The sequence below is a fragment of the Eschscholzia californica genome, unplaced genomic scaffold (genome assembly GCF_041429995.1).
Source record: "Eschscholzia californica isolate CP2 unplaced genomic scaffold, dmEscCali1.0.p SCAF_1, whole genome shotgun sequence".
NCBI classification, from domain to species: Eukaryota; Viridiplantae; Streptophyta; class Magnoliopsida; order Ranunculales; family Papaveraceae; genus Eschscholzia; species Eschscholzia californica.
The window spans coordinates 50,552,630-50,572,772 of record NW_028238198.1 but is presented as its reverse complement, the minus strand read 5'-3'; the positions used below and the strand labels follow the sequence as shown (position 1 = coordinate 50,572,772).

Genomic DNA, 20,143 nt, shown 5'->3' with positions numbered 1-20,143 from the left:
GGTGATGATCAACTAGTGAGAGCCTTAAGTATGTCAAACATATGAATCAAACCAATAAACACAAAAGCATGCTAAGAATCTCCTCACTAATAGTTTTATACTCAAATGCAAGTGTCCCATCATCATGAGTATCATCCAAGGCTAAAGTAACAAAACCTTGTCTCCTATCATAGCACATTTCGCCTCGACTTTAGCCTCACGGTCATACGCTCTTAAACATGAAATTACTCAAAACGAATTATAATGGTTTACTCTCATATGTTAGCATGGAATAAAGTAAACTCAACATATACAAAAATTAAATGAGGATATCAAGTTCTAAAACGAAATGATCTCTTAGGAATGGAAATAACCACTAACGGAATGGGGACGCTCACTCACCCTTCTCACCCACTCTACCCTCTAATAATGTCTCCTAAAGGTAAACGGATACAAGTGATGGAATAGAAGATGATGAAATCCCGAGAATGTCGACGCCTTCAATGATAAAAGAACACTCAAACAACCTTTAACTTGACTTTTTGCTTTGAATACTTTATTTATTCCAAATACTTATATAAACACTCAAAAGTTCACATGAACTTTTACAAAAACAACTTTCTTTCTTTTTATTTTTCTTTTCTTTTCTTTTTTCTTTTTCTTTTTTTTTTCTTTTTTTTTTTCTTTTTTTTTTTCTTTTTTTTTTCTCTTTTTTTTCTTTTTTTTTTTCTTTTCTTTTTTTCTTTCTCTTTTCTCTTTTTTACACACATAACCAAACACCAAACACCAAACACAAAAGTACAAACTAGTATTCTCAACAAATCACCTTTACTTTCACACTTTGCTTTCACATTCTTTCTTCTTTACTTTTCATGCCTTCATTCTCGGGAGTAGTATGATGAATGGATGGTGGAGTATCCGTTTCCCTAAAGTTGACACTATTATCGGGTTTCATGGACTACAAGAGTAAGGTTTATTCGCTATCCTGATGTCACTCCTAGTGGCTAAGGAAGTTGAGTTCATGAGATCGTCTAAGCTCTTTTGAAAGTTGCGAAGTTGAGTAACTCTTCATTCTACTCAGAGTTAGCGCGGAAGAGTACACTCAAAAGCAATAGAAAGGCTCAGATATCTCACATGGGTTGAAGTCTCCACTAATGACTATTTTAGGTCACTTAGAAGTGTTCTTTCTTCCTTAAGATGCTACTCACATGATAAGACACCAACACCAAAGGACTTAACATTCATGAAAAGACTAAGAGCATGCATAAGATTTATCAAGAAAGAACCACATGTATCAACATACTTAAAAATACCACTAGAGTCATACCAAATCTACCCAATTTTTTTTAAATTTGGTCAATTTGTTGAACCCTCGTGTCTTTTGAAATCTAAGGTCATGATGTCATGCGACCAAAAGGTCGTATCCCCATCCCCAAACTTAAAACTAACATTGTCCTCAATGTTCTAAGCATATGTTCACTAAAATATAAGAGGTACAATAAGTTAAAGAGAAGAGTGGAAGGATATTACCATAGTCGACGGAGATAAAAGATAATACTACCAAGACTTGTGTATTCGAGTTCCAAGTTGATGATGAGCCCAACGTCATCCCTAAACTTGGAACGAACCACGTCCCAAAAGTTTACAAATTGAGAAACACTCCTAACACATCAATAATAGAATAAGAATGAAGCATAAGCATGACCATATAAAAATGACCACTCACGCAGGATCACTCGATTGCATCGAACCATGCAATTAGTCATTGATTCTCTTGCTTTCACAAGAGCACGAGTTATTTCTCGTGGAGGGTTTCCAGAGTTGATACCCACAAACATCAAACCCATCTCAATAGACCAACCAATCATATAACAAAAGACGAAAGATTTGGGGGTCTACCTAAAGAAAAGATGTATAACACCAAAAATTAGTCTAGCTGAAAACTCTGTAAAAATATCTGGCTCACTACCCATCCTTGCAAGTGCAATATATGCAACTGAAAAGTATTCACAAATCTCAGAGAGTTTTTATTCATTCACTAAGATCGTAATTTCTTATTACACATCTCTTTAATCTCTACTCAATATATATATATATATATATATATATATATATATATATATGTTGAGTTGATTAACCAATTCTAGAGAGAGAAAGAGAGAAAATCTGTTAGTTGTTCTTAACAAACTTAACTAATCAACTAACCAGAATTAACAAACTAATTACAATACATGTGTGACTCACACGAGTGCCTAAGAGCGCCTATAAAGTGTGACTCACACAAGTGCCTGAGAGTGCCTATACACTCCTCTAACTTTGAAAGTTAGGTAAATTGGTTAACTTCTTCTTCTTCCTTGTATTCAGTCGAGTATATCTTACATCCCCCCCCCCCCAAACGAAGTAGCCGAAGGGAAATGCATGAGTTTGGAGCTGATGCTTTGAAATTGAGACACCATTAACCCCTTGGTGAAAATGTCAGCTAAGTTCTCGTCTGAAGTAACAAATTTGATGATTAAAGTTCCATTTTTCACCAAATCTCGAATAAAATGGAAATCTATTTCAATGTGTTTCTTTCTGGCATGAAACACTGGATTGTATGCCAGAAATTTAGCTCCCATATTATCACACAATAGATCCATTGGAAACGTAATAGGCTGATGCAACTCATCAAGTAAATAGGTTATCCACAACATTTCTGAGGTAGCTAGAGACAGAGCCCGTACTCGGGCTCAGTGGAAGACCCACTGACTGTAGTTTGCTTCTTAGAAGACCAAGATACAAGTGTGGAACCAAGAAAAATGCAATACCCACTTGTAGATCTCCTAGTATCTGGACAACCTCCCCAATCAGAATCTGAAAACCTAGACAAACTAGTGAGATCACCTGCCTGAATAAGAATGCCAGCTCCAATAGTACCTTTAAGATATCTCAAAACCTTTTTGAGTAAAGTTAAGTGACTGGTCCTTGGTTCTTGCATAAACTGAGACAAGTAATTGACGCTGAATATAAAGTCTGGTCGAGTCATGGTGGCATATTGTAATCCACCCACCATGCTTTTATGAAAGAGAGGATTATCTATCAGATCACCATCCAATTTGGACACCCTCTTACCACAAGACACAGGAATCAGACTTGGTTTACAATCCACTAGATCTGATTTATGTAGAAGTTCAACTAGATATTTTGTCTGAGATATGTTAAGGTGAGAAGGAAACTTTTGAACTTTAATACCCAGAAAATAGTGAAGATTGCCCAACTTCTTCATTAAAAAGGCCCTGGTGAGATCAGCAACCAATTGATCCATCAAAGTTAGAGAAGTACCAGTGAGAATAATATCATCCACATAAAGAAGAAAGAACAACATCTGCTGAGAAGAGGTGAATATAAACATGGAATGATCTGAATCACTCTTAACAAATCCCCAAGAAGAGAGATAGATAGCTATCTTATTGAACCAAGCTCTAGGAGTCTGTTTCTGTCCATATAGTGCTTTATGAAGATGACACACAAAGTCAGATTTCTTGTCATCTACAAACCCAGGTGGTTGTTTCATATAGACATTTTCTGATAAATCACCATGAAGGAAATCATTAGATACATCCAGCTGGTTGTAGCCTTGAGCTACTAACCTAGCCTTGTACCTCTCTAGACTTCTACCAGATTTATATTTGATTTTGTATATCCATCTACAACCAAGTACATTCATGTCTGATAGTCTTGGAGTGAGAGACCAAGTGTTATTTTTCATAAGAGCTTGGTATTCATCATTAATAGCTAATTGCCAATGTTCATGTTTACTAGCCTCCTTATAGCTTTTAGGCTCTATTTCAGATTGTAATGGCACAACATAAGCAGTGGGCATGGCACGCGGAATAGTAAAATGGGTAACATGATCAGGTATAGCTTTGGGTTTACTTATACCACTCTTTAGTCGAGTTTGCATGGGATGAACATTTGAAACTGGAAGTATATCTGGGGAGGTATTATATTCAGTAGAAGACTGTGGAGAAGTAATCTGAGAGACTTCTAGCTGAGGTTCAGTTGGAAAAATACTTGATTCTGATGTAGAGACAACAGGAGCTGAGAAAACTTGGTCTGATAAGGAGTATGTGGTATGATAATTTGGTAGTGAGGTTGCAGTGGTACTAGGAGGAAGTTGTGGTAATGGAAAAACTTCATAGATGCTAGAAGTTGAACTCACCAATGAAGGAGAGTCAAATGATGCAAAAGGAAACACTGATTCATAAAAACTCACATGTCTTGACACATACTCTTTATATGAGACTAAGTCTAGACACTTATATCCCTTATGTGCAGGGATGTATCCAATGAAGACACACCTTGCTGACTTTGGACTCAATTTGTCAGCCTTAGTGTTTCCTAAATATGGATAGCACAGTGATCCAAAAACTTTAATCATGTCATAATTTGGGCATTTTTGAAACAAAACCTCATATGGAGTTAGAAGAGAAAGAACCTTACTTGGAGTCCTATTGATGATGTATGTTGATGTTGCATAAGCATGAAACCAGAAATGTCTAGGCATAGATGACTGAATCAATACTGTATTACCCACAGAAGTAATCTGCCTATTCTTTCTCTCTGCTCTTCCATTTTGTTCTGGTTTGTATGGACAAGAGCATCTAAAATGAATACCATATTGATTTAGAAATTCTCTAAAATCACCTTTACTTAATTCTGGTGCTCCATCACTTCGAAAACTCTTGATGGAGTGAGAGAACAACTTCTCATTGTGTCTTTTAAAATGTTAAAAACATTGGAGACCGTCTGATCTCACTTTCATTGGGTATACCCAAAAGAATCTACTGAAATCATCAAGGAACAAGATATAATACTGGATTCCAGTAGATGTGAGTAAAGGTGTCCATATGTCATAGTGTATCAGCTGAAGTGGAACAGATGATGAGCTCTCTGAAATTGGAAATGGAAGTTTTTGACTTTTTCCTAACTAACAAGAAGAACAGATGTTCTCCATGTCCTTTTCTGATATTCTTAACTTATTTTCCTTTTCCAATGTTAGAATGATCTCTTTAGTTGTATGTCCCAGTCTATGATGCCATGTTTTAGCTGTAGCAGTAGCAACATGAGCTTCCTCCACTTCTTCTTGTGAACTGAAATAAGGATTCAGTTCAAAATCAATACTATATAGATTGTTCTTCATTGGTCCATCTGCCAGCACTTCTTTTGTTCATAAATCTCTAATCACAAAACCCCATGGAAGAAATTCAACTCCACAAAAATTCTCTTTTGTAAATCTTGATACGGAGAGAAGGTTCTTTTGTATATTAGGCACATGAAGTACCTTTTTGAGTTGAAAAATATTTGAACCAGCCATGAGTGTGGCTTCTCCTGTGCTAGCAATATTCATACAGTTACCATCCCCTATCATAACTCCATTTGTACCTTTATAGGGAGCACTATGGTTAAGCATATCCTCAGCATAAGTCATATGACTTGTAGCTCCTGTATCTGCTATCCATCTCTTATCCTTGTCAACTTGAGAATATGACAGGTTTGCTTCTTCCACAGTAGCTATATTACAATCAACAAGAGCACCAAAGTGTGCTTGTTCTTCTTCATTTTCTTGCATTTGAAACTCCTCATCTTCTTCCTCTTCTTCTTCAGTTTCTTGTAGATGAAGATTAGCAAATTTTCTTTGAATGGGTCTGTTAGAAGATTTAGAGAAGTCTTTGAATCTCATTCTACATTACCTAGCAATGTAACCCCATTTATAGCAAATACCACATGGAATTGTAGTATAATCAAAGAAATTATTCCTTACTTGTCCTTGAAGTTGCTTCTGTTTAGGCTGATTTCTTTGAGATGAATCAAGATTTTGGTTTCTTTGATAAGGTTCAATGCTTTTATTTTGAGGTGAAAATCTTTGATTTGCTTTAAATTGGATTCCTTTATTTGGGAGTCTTTTCACGAAGTAGGATTCACTCAATTCTTCTTGAGATTCTTGCTCTTTAAGCCACTGTCATCATGATGAATCAGTCTGCTTCTTGATTCAACAAAGGTTAAACCACCATCTCTATTTTGTATAGCTATGATGAATTGAGTGTATTCTCTTCCAAGACTTTGTAATGCTATTCTTGCTAACTCAGACTCACCCATTTTATCATCAACAACAACAAGTGAATCAGCTATATACTTGATTTTACTCAAGTATTCAGACACAGAACTAGAATCTTTCTTGATGTTCTGAATTTTGTTTCTCAATGAGGATTTTTGAGCTTCAAATTCTAGGAGAAAAACCATTTCAAGATAGGACCAGATGTGTCTAGAAGTTTTGAGTCCCAATATGTCTGATGCTATTGAGTGGGATATTGTGGCTTTAATACATGATTTTACAAAACTGTCTGTTTTTGGCCATTGAAGATAGGCAGGGTTAACTACATCTCTTCCATCAACAATAGTTAATTGTGATGGTTCAGTATATGTTCCATCTATGTAACACATAAGGTCATTCCCAATTAGAGCATTTTCAACTTGATCTTTCCAAACAAGAAAATTCGAACCATCTAACCTAGCAAAAATCAAATTTGTAAGATTAGGATTTATGAAGTCTGACCTGAGTTAAGATTCGTGTTCTGTGGTGGAGTATTCATCTTGAAACAACTTGAATCTCTGATTCCTTGATGCAGAAGACCAATTTGTTTATAAGCTCCTAGTTTCGAATTGAACCTGATCTTCGATCTTGATCAAGAACAATCTTTGGCTCTGGTACTAAAAAAGTTTTCACAAATCTCAGAGAGTTTTTATTCATTCACTAAGATCGTAATTTCCTATTGCACATCTCTTTAATCTCTACTCAATATATATATTGAGTTGATTAACCAATTCTAGAGAGAGAGAAAGAGAAAATCTGTTAGTTGTTCTTAACAAACTTAACTAATCAACTAACCAGAATTAACAAACTAATTACAATACATGTGTGACTCACACGAGTGCCTAAGTGCGCCTATAAAGTGTGACTCACACAAGTACCTGAGAGTGCTTATAAACTCCTCTAACTTTGAAAGTTAGGTAAATTGGTTAACTTCTTCTTCCTTGTATTCAGTCGAGTATATCTTACAGGTTCACTTCTTTAACTACTGATATGTTATCTATTATATATTTCGTGGTGAATATTACCAGCACAAAATTGAACGATTGTCTTGGGAGAGACATAAAAAAGCAGTGTTCTTTTGCAAGATGATTACCAATATGAAATGTGATTAGATTCGACTACAGTTCATCTACAATCGTAGTTGAAAATCTACTTCATTCTGATACAAGCTTGATTACATAAAGAAAGGGACACGTTGATTGACTGTCTTGATGGTTTCACCTGCATCCTGGGGAAGATACAAGTACACATCATTTTACTTTAGAGACAAAATTTGCAATCAAATATAAAAATAACACGTAAGATGTGACAAAAAATTTTGAAGCCTTAGAGCATCTCCAATGCAAAACTAAAAGAAATCTCTATTCATCATATGTGTCAAGTTCCAATTGAGATTCTCACTCTTAGGTGGCGTTAATAGAGATCCTCAATTTTTTTTTGTCTCCAATGCAAAACTCTAAACTTATCTTATTTACTTATGTAGCATAGTTATTTTTGGAAAAAAATAATTAGTTATTTTGGAAAATATAAAAGAATCGATTTTTATTGGTTGAAAATCAAATATTGATGAGTTGGACAATTAGAGATATCTCAAGAGGACACTCTATTTCCAGAGTGTCCTCTTGAGATATCTCTATTCCACTCTTGACACGTCATCTTCGAGATCCAAATAAAGTGTTGCATTGGAGATGATTTTTAAGAAAAAACTCTAGAAAATCCTAGGTGGCACTCAAAATTTCTAAGATTGAGTGTTGCATTGGAGATGCTCTTACATTGGAAACTCAATGTTACTAACTTCCGACATGTTGAAAGATTCCAAACACTTACTGTGTCAAGCATGAAACAGAAAACAATGTAAAGCACAAAATGATGAATATTTACAATGAATTATCAACGTATCTTTTAAATAATGGAGCCAAGATAGAACGGTTAAAGCAAGCTCACCAAAAATGTTGTCGATGGCCCAGACAAAGAAGCGTATTAACCAACCACCTTTACAATATTCATAAGAAAAAGAGTCAGATTGGGATATGTGATTTACAAGAGAAATTTTTACCTGTGAGCATCTCCAATGCAACACTCAATCTTAGAAACTCGGAGTGCCTCGTATGACTTTTAGAGTTTTTTCTTAAAAACTCTCTCCAATGTAACACTCTATTTGGATCTCTAAGATGACGTGTCGAGGGTGGAATAGAGATATCTCAAAAGGGCACTCTATTTCTAGAGTGTCCTCTTGAGATATCTCTAATTGTCCAACTCATCAATATTTGATTTTCAACCAATAGAAATCGAGTCTTCTATATTTTTTAAATAACTAATGGTTTCTTTGACAAAAATAACCATGCCACATAAGTAAATAAGATAAGTTTAGAGTTTTGCATTGGAGACACAAAAAAATTGAGCATCTTTATTTTCGCCACTTAGAAGTGAGAATCTCAATTGAAACTTGACACATAGGATGAATAGAGATTTTTTGAGTTTTGCATTGGAGATGCTCTGAGGTAAGGATATACATATGGACAACTCGTCACAACCCCTGAAAAATTCGACCGACACCCCAAGAAAATCCCATTGCCTTTTATACAAGTAGTAGGGCATCCATACTCACCTACAACAATCGTGGGAGGGTAGATGCCTTGATCAATGTGGAAAGTATCTTCTTCACTAGTTCCATTCTGCAAACTACTATCATTCAAATTAAAAGAAAAACAAAAAATATCATATATTAACATGATTTTCAAAACCTATCTCATCAATAGAAGTCAGAAAGAATAAACTCTAAACCAATATAACAATGAAACAAGACCAGGAATTCAAAACCTATATTATAGAAAAGATTTGATTACAAGAGAAGATTGGGCATCTGAAGAACTGAAGAAATTATGAACTCCATGAAACTTTGTCTTTGATCTTTTTTCATTAAAAGTAATTACAATTATTGATTGAATCACTTTATATATCTGATACAAGTTGTTGTAGAGAGAGTTTGTTATTTCTAGAGAGAGAGAGAAAAACAGAAAACTAACTCCTAACTAACTTCTAACAAAATCTCAAACTGTTAGTTATAACCTAAGTCTTAACAGACTTGCTTATACTTACACCAGTATTACACCGACGTCTATAGGCACCCATAATGCTTGAATCTTCTCATAAGCTCACATAAGCTAGCTCTCTCTAATATCCCCCCTCAAGCTGAGCTTTCCTCAAAATGCATCAACTTGTTCTTCAAGAGAGTAAAAGCAGAAGAAGGAAGGCCCTTTGTAAGTATATCAGTTAACTGTTGATGAGTTGATACATATTGAATTTGGAGAGAACCATTGCTGACAAGATCTCTAATGAAATGACAATTAACCTTTATATGCTTAGTCCTAGCATGAAAGATAGGATTAGAAGCTATATGCTTAGCTCCTTGATTATAACAGAATAGGATAAAAGGTTTGTCTAGAGACAAGTGCAACTCATCCATTAAGTAGCTAATCCAAAGAATTTCTGTGGTAGCAACACTCAAGGCTTTATACTCAGCCGCTGTTGAAGATCTAGCAACATTAGGTTGTTTCTTATAAGACCAAGAGAGAAGTGATGAGCCAAGAAAAACACAGTATCGATTGGTAGATCTTCTAGTATCTGGGCATCCTGCCCAATCTGAATCAGAATATGCTTTAAGAGAAGATAAACTACCTGGATTGATGGTGGTCCCTAAGCCAACAGAACCCTTCAAATATCTCAGAATCTTCTTAACAATAGAGAAATGAGAATTCCTTGGTTCATGCATAAATTGAGCAGCATAATTGACTACAAATGAGATATCAAGCCTAGTAAGAGTCAAGGACTGTAATGCTCCAACTGTGCTCCTATATACAGAGGAATCAGGAAGTATATCACCATCAAGCTTAAACACCCTTGAACCACTAGCAACGGGTGTCTTGCTTGGTTTGCATTCTAACATCTCCAACTTCTCTAGCACTTGAAGTCTATACTTCTTCTGAGTAAGTAACAAAGAGCCAGCCCCATTTCTTGTTACCTCAATACCCAAAAAATTGTGCAATGATCCTAGATCTTTCATTGCAAATTCAGTGCTTCATGTCTTGATAAGTGAAGAGATTAGAGAAGTAGATGAACCAGTAAGAATGATATCATCTACATGTAGTAAGAGAACAAGCGATTCACCATTTTGAAGCAATATGAACATGGAGTGGTTTGTTGTGCTCTTGACAAAACCCAATTTCAGAATGAAATTTGCAAACCTATTGAACCAAGCTCTGGGTGCTTGTTTCAGTCCATATAGAGACTTATGAAGTAAACATACATGAGACCTCTTATCTGAGCATATAAAACCAGGAGGATGTGGCATGTATACCTTCTCATCCAAAACACCATGGAGGAAGGCATTAGATACATCAAGCTGCTTTATCTCCCATGCTTTTGTAACAACAATAACGAGTACTAACCTTATTGTAGTTGGCTTAACCACTGGACTAAAGGTTTCATTATAATCAATTCCATCCTGTTAGTGAAACCCTTTTGCCACTAGCATTGCTTTAAACCTTTTTAGGCTCCTATCAAACCTAAGCTTAACTTTATAAACCGATTTACATCCTAGCACATTCATAGACTTGTCATAAGGAACCAGAGACCAAGTCTTGTTTCTTTCAAGAGCTGAAAATTCTTCATTCATAGTTGTCATCCACTGAGGTGACTTTGAAGCTTCTTTGAAGGTGTGGGTTCAGGATAAGTGTTTAGTAAAGCCACAAAGACTGATGAAATGGGATGACAGATAGTATAATTTGCTACAAAATAAGGAATGTACTTGGGTTTATGAATACCATTTCTTAGTCTAGTAGTCATAAGATGTGTCCTATGAGAGATATCTAAAACAATGGGTTTAGAGAAGAGATAGTATTTGACTGAATAGTATGTGGAGCAGAAGAATTAATGGAAATAGGATGGGTTGGTTGTTGTAAGCAATTGTTTGGGAATAAGTATTGACTAGGCTGTAAGGGTATTGGAAGTACCACAGTTGACACAGGTTTGGGTAAAAGTGATAAAGAGTTGTCACTAGCACAATTCTGAAAAGGAAAGCTAGATCAAAAATAACATTTCTAGAGATAACTAATCTCTTTGACTGAACTTCATAGCACTAATACCCTTTGTGTAAAGAACTATAGCCTAGGAAAACACACTTAGCTGATTTTGGACTCAATTTGTCTTTTCTAGAGTGTGCAAGATAGGGATAACACAAGGACCCAAAGACTTTCAAGTATGAATAGTCTGGACTCTTATGAAAAAGAGACTCATATGGTGACTTGTTATTCAAAATAACAGTGGGTAACCTATTTATAGTAAAAGTTACAGTAGAAAAAACATCAAACCAGAAAGATTTTGGTAAAGAAGCTTGAAAGAGAAAAGTATTACCCATTTTAGTGACATGTCTGTTATTCCTCTCAGCCTTGCCATTTTGTTGAGGGGTGTAAGGACACGAGAACCTAAAAATGATCCCATTTTCATCAAGAAACAACTTGAAATCCCCTTTAGCAAGTTCAGGAGCACCATCACTCTGAAATTTCTTTATCTTAACATTTGAGGAGATTCTCATTTGAAGTTTTGAAATATTTTAAACAATGTAAGCTATCAGACCTTGAGACCAATGGATATATCCAAGAGAATATGCTATAGTCATTAATGAATAGTATATAATATCTAAAACCATTTGAAGTAGTAATAGGTGTTGGACCCCAGATGTCACAGTGCACTAGTTCAAGTGCAAAGTTTGATTTTGATGAAGATGCAGGAAAGGGAAGACATTTACTCTTACCAAGCTGACAAGAGTGACAAAGTTTCTCAAGGTTATGAGAGTGGCAAAGTTCACCATTGGACCTTCTGCTAGAATCTTATTAGAACATAAATCCTTGATATTGTATCCCCAAGGTAGAAATTCCACTGAACAAAAATTCTCTTTTGTAAACTTAGAAATGGATAAGAGATTCCTCTTTATATATGGAACATAGAGAACATTATTTAGTTGAAACTGCTGAGAAGAGGTAGAAAGAATAGGGTTACCAGTTTCTTTGATTGGAAGAAATTTGCCACTTCCAACCATAACACCTTCTCTGCCGTTATACCCCTTTGGATTACTAATAACAGACTGATTATTAGTCATATAACTTGAAGCCCCAGTATCTGCAAGCCATGGAATAGTTTCAGCTAGAAGACATTGCTCATTTGACTCATTTAAATCATCATCTTCTGCTTGGAGTGAAGAATCACCAAGAACAGCAAGATTACATTCAACAACAACAATTTCTTCGTCATCTTCTTCAACAAAATGTTGTGATTCTGTCTCATCTATATCATCCTCTTCTTCTTTTATATGAAGACCAGGAAACTTTTGCTGAGGATTAGAGTTATCATTTGGGGGAGCACACGTAAAGAAACAATTAGGTGCTAGATGACCCCATCTTCTACAAAGTCCACATGGGATATTTGTAAAATCGAAATTTTCCGCCTTTTGACCCAATTTGGATCTATCTATGAGTGTTTTGCCTTTATTTGAGGAGGAAACCCCCAATTTTAGCCTATCTGTTGAATAATGATCATGTGTGATCTTTTTCTTGTAATTTTGATATGCTTTAGCCTGAGATTGCTGTCTATGATCTTGTTGTGATCTATGTTTGTATTGTGCTATATTTCCAAAGAATGTAATTTCTGGCTCATCTTGTGATTCATTTAAAAGTCATTGTTCATGATGTAACAATTTTGATCGAAGTTCAGGAAAGGTAATCCTTCCTTCTCTATTATTAATTGAAATCACAAACTGGCGGAAATCTTTGCCTAATCCTAATAAGGTAATTCGACAAAGTTCTTTATCACTTACCTTATCATTTACAGCCGATAAAGCATCTGCAAGAGACTTGATCCTCCTTAGGTATTCACTAATGGAAGACTTTTCTTTCTTTATAGAATGAATTTGAGCACCAAGAAGGTCTTTCTTGGCTTCAAATTCCTCTGTGTAAATAAGATCGAGCTAAACCAAATCTGAGCTGAGGTTTTTAAACCTAGCACATATGATTTCACTTCTTGTGAGAATGCCGCCTTCAAACAAGATTGAACAATACTATCTTGTTTCTTCCATAACAAAAACTCAGGATTTATAACTTCTCGATCATTTTCGATAATAAACTTTTGTGGTTCTTCAATCGATCCATCGACATAGGAAATGAGATCAGCTCCATAAAGAATCATCTCCACTTGATCTTTCCAAACTAGATAGTTAGATCCATCTAGCTTATCAGAAACAAAATTAGAAATGTGTGAGATTGACTGATTATGGTGATTGAACGAAGAAGAAGAAGAAGAAGCTAAATTCGAAGCGTGATTTATCTTTAGTTAAACTCTGAACTCTGATACCATGAAGAAATTATAAACTCTATGAAACTTTCTCTTTGATCTTTTTTCATTAAAAGTAATTACAATTAGTGATTGAATCACTTTATATATCTGATACAAGTTGTTGTAGAGAGAGAGAGTTTGTTACTTCTAGAGAGAGAGACGGAAAACTAACTCCTAACTAACTTCTAACAGAATCTCAAACTGTTAGTTATAACCTAAGTCTTAACAGACTTGGTTATACTTACACTAGTATTAGACAGACGTCTATAGGCACCCACAATGCTTGAATCTTCTCATAAGCTCACATAAGCTAACTCACTCTAATAAGAACCAAAAATCATTGAAATCGATTGGGCAACTTACCTGAGATACGATATTTAGGGAGGAATCTCAGAAATTAGGGTTGTGTTTGATTACAAGGTGGGGAAAGGAAAATAAAAAGTGAAAGTGTTTCTCTGGGTTACATTTTCATTTAAAAAATGATTCTTTTGAAACATTTTCTAAAGTTTCTATTGTTTGGTTCACCACGGAAAAATAAAGTTGTTCACCATCATTCTCATTCCTCTCATAATCAGGTTATTATCCTCTTTTAATGCAGTTCTAAAATTTGGAATTTCAATAACCTAGACCTTGAACTAAACCCATTTTTAGTAGATAAACGGGAGACATAAGATGATTTGTTTCGGGTTAATCACGAACTTCAATTTGGATTAAAAACATATTCAATCACTACATCTTCATCTTATCAAATCTCAAAACATCCAAACCACAATAAAATAACAAGCACGTAAAAGTAACGAAATGCCTATCGTATTTTTTGTATTCATATATTTCAAAAAAAACTTTGATTTCATAAACAATAAACATGAAATTGATGAACCCAAAATGAGATAATTAAAGAATGATATTAAGAAAACAAAATGGATAACTAATGAGAACAATGGAATAAGTTAGAAAGTAGGGATAAAGACTAGTTCTCTTGTGGACATTTCATCGAACAGTTTGTCAACAATGATTCAAACTGTTACATCATTTGTATCTAGCTAAGATTTTCAATAGTAAAACATAAGTTATGACTCTACAGTAAACTACCAAATCAATGAAATACAAAAATGTGAATAAACCAAGTCAATGAAATAAAATTTTATGACTTTGAATATTTCTCTCATAAATAAATATAGTCATTGGAATCATACCACTGAAATTGGTTTTTATTAACAAGGATAGTTACAAGAAATTGTGAGATAAACGTTCACCTTTTATTCGATCACAAAGTTAGAATTAATCTAGACCTAGATAAAACTTCCTAAAGATATCCCTGGAGATTTTGCCCCAAACTTTCGTTGAAGAAGATGTCCTGGAAATTTCTACTCAAAGAAGGTGTTTAGTAGTAGATGAAGATTGATGGGTTAAAGTAGTTGAGAGAAATATGGTAAGGTGGGAGAGAGGGTCGGAGAGATTCTTAGGGGGGAGGTGGGTCAAAACTTTCCCTCGTTTCATGGAAATTCAGGAAATTTTGGTCACATGAGGGAAAATTTATGATTCCCTGCAAATCCTAACAAACACATGAAAATCTAAAATTTTAGGGAAAGTGTTTCTATTTTCCCCGGGAAACTCGTAATCAAACACACCCTAGAAGTAAAGAAGAAACATTTAGGAATTAATCTACCCTTTTCTAATGGTATCTTTATGCCCTAATCAGGATAGAATAGATTGTAAAGAGAGGGTGAGCCATGATAGGGTTTTGTCTCCAGACTTGATGAATAACTGATGCAATTTAAAGTTTGGATGTGTAATCATCAAAATGAGTAAAAAGATGGATTGAAGAGAGGGAGAGCCCACATTTAAGGTGTGTTACGGATTGAAAACTTTAAAGGACGGAGTGAAGAGATTGATAACTGCAAATTAAAATTGAGATTATGATCAAATGACGGTCCATAGTAGTTAATTTCACCTGATTGATTGCAATTTGATGGTCAAGATTCACCATTTTATTTACTTTCTTTCATGGTGAACCAATTTTTTTCCAGGGTAGGTAATAGATCTGAAGGTCGAACGACTAGATTTATTTTTTCGTTTGTCCCAGTCAGAAAAAACATTGTGTTTTATATAATAAACTAGGTATAGCCCGTGCTCATAGGGCAAGGGTAGGTGTATTTATCACATCATAGGAGGAATAACTAAAAAGCAATGGACTAACTAAAGCCCCCATTTCAAGTATTTTTTTTCGGACTGCATAGTTTTTCTTTTACATTTTAAGCAAATCCATCGTATTAGTACAAACTATTTATTGCACTTATAAGTATGTTAGATATCACAAGAAAATACTATAGGGATCTAAATGTCTTTGAGAACAAATCGCCATTATAGTCCATGCTAACTTGGTATATACACAGTTCCCCTCCTATAGTATTTAACATGGTAGTTTTTCTTTTTCGTCATAAACACCTTTCACCAAAGTTAGTCTAGATATCATCGTATATAAAGTAAATGTAACATACAATACATCCAAGTATAAATCTCAAATTTAGATTTTTTAGGAAAAACCACTGAGTTCATTATTGTGCGACTATGAAAAACAAAAGAAGCGTAGGTTGTCAGCATATCATCGAAAATATAAAGTAAATGTAACATACAATACATCCAAAAGTAGATTTCATATTCAAAGTTATTAGAAAAAATTAGTTGTAAACTATGTAATTGGGAGTTGAACCAAACTTTTGGTATCCCTTCACCACCACTACATTTAAGAAATGTTTCTCCGATATTGTCTTTCTTTGTACTGTAATCGCATGCATTCCTCCTTCTATACACACACTTCTTATGTCTGCTCCTGATTCGCCAAATCAAACAAACATATATAAGTAAATTATAGAGAAGTCGTGTATTGGGCATGACAATAACATTACAAACAAAAGAATTAAGATAACTTACCACTGAAAATTTAGGTGAAGGAGAGGTTAGAGCTCAAACATGATATTTCTTTCACAATTCATTGTTATTGTGGGGAACTAAAATATGTCTCCTGTTTCCAAATCAGGTAACCCGAATTCGACCTATTGATCTAATCGTCCAAGTCTCCAAGACATAGTTTGATGAATCCAAAGCGTCATACCTAAAATTGATTAGAAACATGTATCAAATCGTGATGTACAAAAAACCAAAATTAAGTTGAGATTTCTCGAGAGTCAAGCTGTTCATTTTGAAGGATAACTTTTGCCAATCTGTTGGTTGCCATGGGCACTTAAATGTTTCCTCTAGCATCAAATTCATGAACTTGATTTGAAAATATCAAGCATAGTACATTGGATCTCATTATCCTCACAAACACCTCCGTCAAAAGGTGCACCCCTGGTGGCATCTACGACAACGAAGAAGACCGGGCAAGCTTTCTTTGAGGGGGCAATTTACATGTGTATGATATTAAACAAGAAATACTATGTCACGAGGCAGGCACAACGGTCATGTTAAACTGGAGTAACTATAGTAATATCTAGGTGAAAAATATTATCTAGAATAATGCAAGAAATAACCTGGCAAAGTTATGTAAGCTCACCAATACAAGTCTGAACAAGCTAACTTCCAACGACATGAATGACGCAAGTATCAAGTTTGTTGTTGCCGATCTAGCCAATAGAGTTTTCCTAGTACTAGGAGAATCAGAGAACCCCCTTAGGAGGATCGGTTCCAAGCTAACAACTCGAGAAAGAAAACCACAAAGAGCAGTTTCAACAGCTACAAAATTTAATCATATATTAATATCTATTTGAAAACACATCATTACCACTGATGATTATCTACTGCTTTGTATGGTTAACTTTGTCTTAAAATCAAGTTAGAAACAGTAATGTTCCACCCATATATAGTTTAGTAAATGTTGGTTAAGCTTTTATCCTAATACAATAGTTAGTATTATTACCCATGTAGGCTGCACTTTATGCAACTACAATCACAGTTATGAGTACCAATGACGTACTTGAAAAATATTCTCAACATGATTAGCGCATTCCGCAACTCACTTTAACTAAAGCTGGGAACGACATCAGAAGCTCTATATGTTCTTTGATGTCCAATAATATGTATAAGAGAATGAACCACCTGAAGGTCCCGCATTCAGCAAGGAGACAAACAAAGATGAAACAAAGAGATATTATTATGGTTAACAAAATCTGTAGAGTACAACAAAAAGAAAAATAATATACCTTTAAGTTATCCTTTCAACATACGAATTAATTTCAATAAATCTAACAATTGCAAGTCCAATGTGTTGCTAAAATATCCTAATTCCTAAAGCTAGATTTGTTAGGAGAAATACATCATTAACCAAACAAATGAAAGAGTCTCCACATTGCAAGATTAACAGATACTTGTGAATCAAAAAAATAATATTCAACTAAGAATGCAGCGAGAATCTGATAATTAGCAAATAGGACCATAAACTTCATAAGAATAAAAAAAACAAAAAATCTCCATAATCTCAACTTACCTGTTATTACGAAGAGGATTGAGACCTGTACTGGTTCTCCTATTATCATCTTCAAAAACACTTTAATCATCTGGACTAATACTACTATCATTAATTCTCTTCCCGTCAAACATCTTCTACTTTTCCACATTCTAGTTGAAGCATTTTATCAAACACCTTGACAACAATTTCTGATTTACAAGTTCTAATACTCTAATAACATCTCGAAATTGAATGGGTAAATTATGGAGAAGCTCTAATAGGAAGTAAAAATTGAAGAAAAAGAAAGCATAAAAATATTTCTAATTGTTTGATGAGCCTTTTACCATTATCTTCTTTGTTGATACCAGTTTTGTGAATTCCTCTTAAAGATTACTCGTTGATTCTAGCTTTTATATTTTCATGAAGATCATAGCAAAAAGAAATTAGCATCAATTTCTTGAGGAAACAAATAATCTTTAGAACAAACTCAGTGGCGTGGCTGAGAATTTAGGGGCCGGTGCGAAATTTTAATCGGAGCCCCTTGCTTAGAAGTCTCTCCTGGCCAACAAAAAATAACATTGGATTATCAACCATTTAGCCTAAATCAGGTCTACCTACAAAAATAACATTGGGCCTTAAAGTGCCTATAAAGAAAATAACAACAGGTCTCCTCCGTGCTATAAATAAATGCAAAAAAAAAAATATATATTGGAAGCTCCTTATTGGACTTGAACCCGCAACCTCTGTGTTTAGAGGCTGGAAATACACTGGCTTAGCTATCTTATCTATATCTTTTAGTGTGGCTTTTCAATTGATATGAGTTATCACTGCATCAATTTTTCATAAAAGGGGCCCTTAGGGAGAAGGGGGCTCGGTGCCGTCGCACCGCTCGCACCCCCTCACCCACGCCCCTGAAAAAACTGAACTGCAAAAAAATTCAAAACAATTAGAACATATTATGTCGCCAGTGTGTCGATTAGAACAGTAATAAAATAGATTAACATAAGTGTGTCATCAGTGTGATCCAACACCATAGTAGCAACTAAAACACAATCAAACAAATTAGGGGAACAATACTTACTTGAGAGCGATTGCTAAAGGGAATGAGTTTTATAGGAAGTCATACCATCGATGATGTTGTTGTAAATTGAAGGAGTTTAGGAAGATTCTAACGTCCGATTTGGTAACGAAGGTCTTCATTTCATGATGAAGACTTTTACTCGTTTTTGTAACAAATTTTTTTTTTATGGAGGATGAGGAGAGAAAACAATCCAAATTCTGGGTTGTTCGAAGCTATTGTTATTATAAGATAAAGACGGGGATTAGACCGTCCAAATTCTAGGCCGTTTAACCTGCCCTAACGGTCCAGATTTTTCTTGCATTGAGTGAATAAATTATCTTTTTTCTGGGTAGGTAATAGATCAAAGGGTGAGGATGCTATCGAAAATGTAACAAACGGCTGGATTTGTCTTTTGATTTGTCCCAGTCACCACAAACACATTACGTTTTATTATATAGATTAAGAACCTCCCAAAAAAAAATTGTTAAATGAAGGTTGTATGGGTCAAACTCTGTCATCATAAGCGCCCCTAAAAATCCATGATCAATGGGCCAACGTGAAAGCTAAACCCGAAAACTAGATGACAATAGACCTGGCTCATTCATCTTCGGGCACCCAAAGTTACTCATATGGGGTCCCCATAATCTCCTCACGTGGTGTCGCGTCCAAAGTAACAACACATCAGATAATCCACAAGACACTCCGTCCATATATCCGTTGGGGTGTTGCTGACAGCCAACGGGGACGTCAACATACTCATTAAAGCGGTCAATTTACCCATTAAAGCGGTCAATATCACTTAGATAAAGGAACACTATAAAGTGGTTGATGTCACAATGATACAAAAGATCACATCTAATTTCTTGGCAATCAACGAATCCATTACTTTCTCTCTCATATAGTTTTGCTCTCTCTCTCTCTCATCCAAACATCATTATGGTCTTACACCCAGAGAGTACAAGACCTTACCTTGGGAAGTAAGCATGTACTTTCTCCCTCCTAATCACTACTTTATCAAGGAGGCCGTCTACTTTCAATGAGGTTGTCTACTTTATCTCTCTTACAGAAGAAGTTACCTATTTTATCTCTCCAAGAGAGGAGGTTGTCTCTTTATCTCTCTTACACAGGAGGTTGCCTA

General features: G+C 35.0%; 1 protein-coding gene across 5 annotated transcripts; it reads right to left on the bottom strand.

Moving 5' to 3' along the window:
* Positions 1–16,090: 16,090 nt before the first annotated feature.
* On the bottom strand, positions 16,091–18,556 carry LOC147567415 (uncharacterized). Of its 5 annotated transcripts, none has more exons than XR_015237704.1 (5): positions 17,985–18,498; positions 17,518–17,596; positions 17,055–17,233; positions 16,433–16,613; positions 16,091–16,331 (listed from the first exon to the last, which is right to left on the bottom strand). XR_015237704.1 is itself a non-coding variant. In XM_086669476.1 (5 exons), the coding sequence occupies exons 2-4, from the start codon at positions 17,419–17,421 to the stop codon at positions 16,535–16,537; spliced, it is 285 nt and encodes a 94-aa protein (XP_086525602.1). In that variant the 5' UTR covers positions 17,422–17,596; positions 17,985–18,498; the 3' UTR covers positions 16,091–16,331; positions 16,433–16,534. The 5 variants fall into 5 exon arrangements, 3 of the variants coding, with proteins under 3 accessions (XP_086525602.1, XP_086525595.1, XP_086525587.1); XM_086669476.1 differs by having other exon boundaries at positions 17,032–17,233; positions 17,418–17,596; XR_015237703.1 differs by lacking the exon at positions 17,518–17,596 and having other exon boundaries at positions 17,985–18,556.
* Between the last annotated feature and the right edge of the window lie 1,587 nt (positions 18,557–20,143).

Coding starts and splice junctions, on each gene's coding strand:
- LOC147567415 (XM_086669469.1), bottom strand. CDS start 18,114: ATGTGGAAAAGTAGAAGATGTTTGACGGGAAGAGAATTAATGATAGTA. Junction 17,234..17,984: donor AATCCTCTTCGTAATAACAG/GTAAGTTGAGAT, acceptor TAAATTTTGTAG/CTGTTGAAACTGCTCTTTGT. Junction 16,614..17,031: donor AGCTTACATAACTTTGCCAG/GTTATTTCTTGC, acceptor AATCAATTTTAG/GTATGACGCTTTGGATTCAT.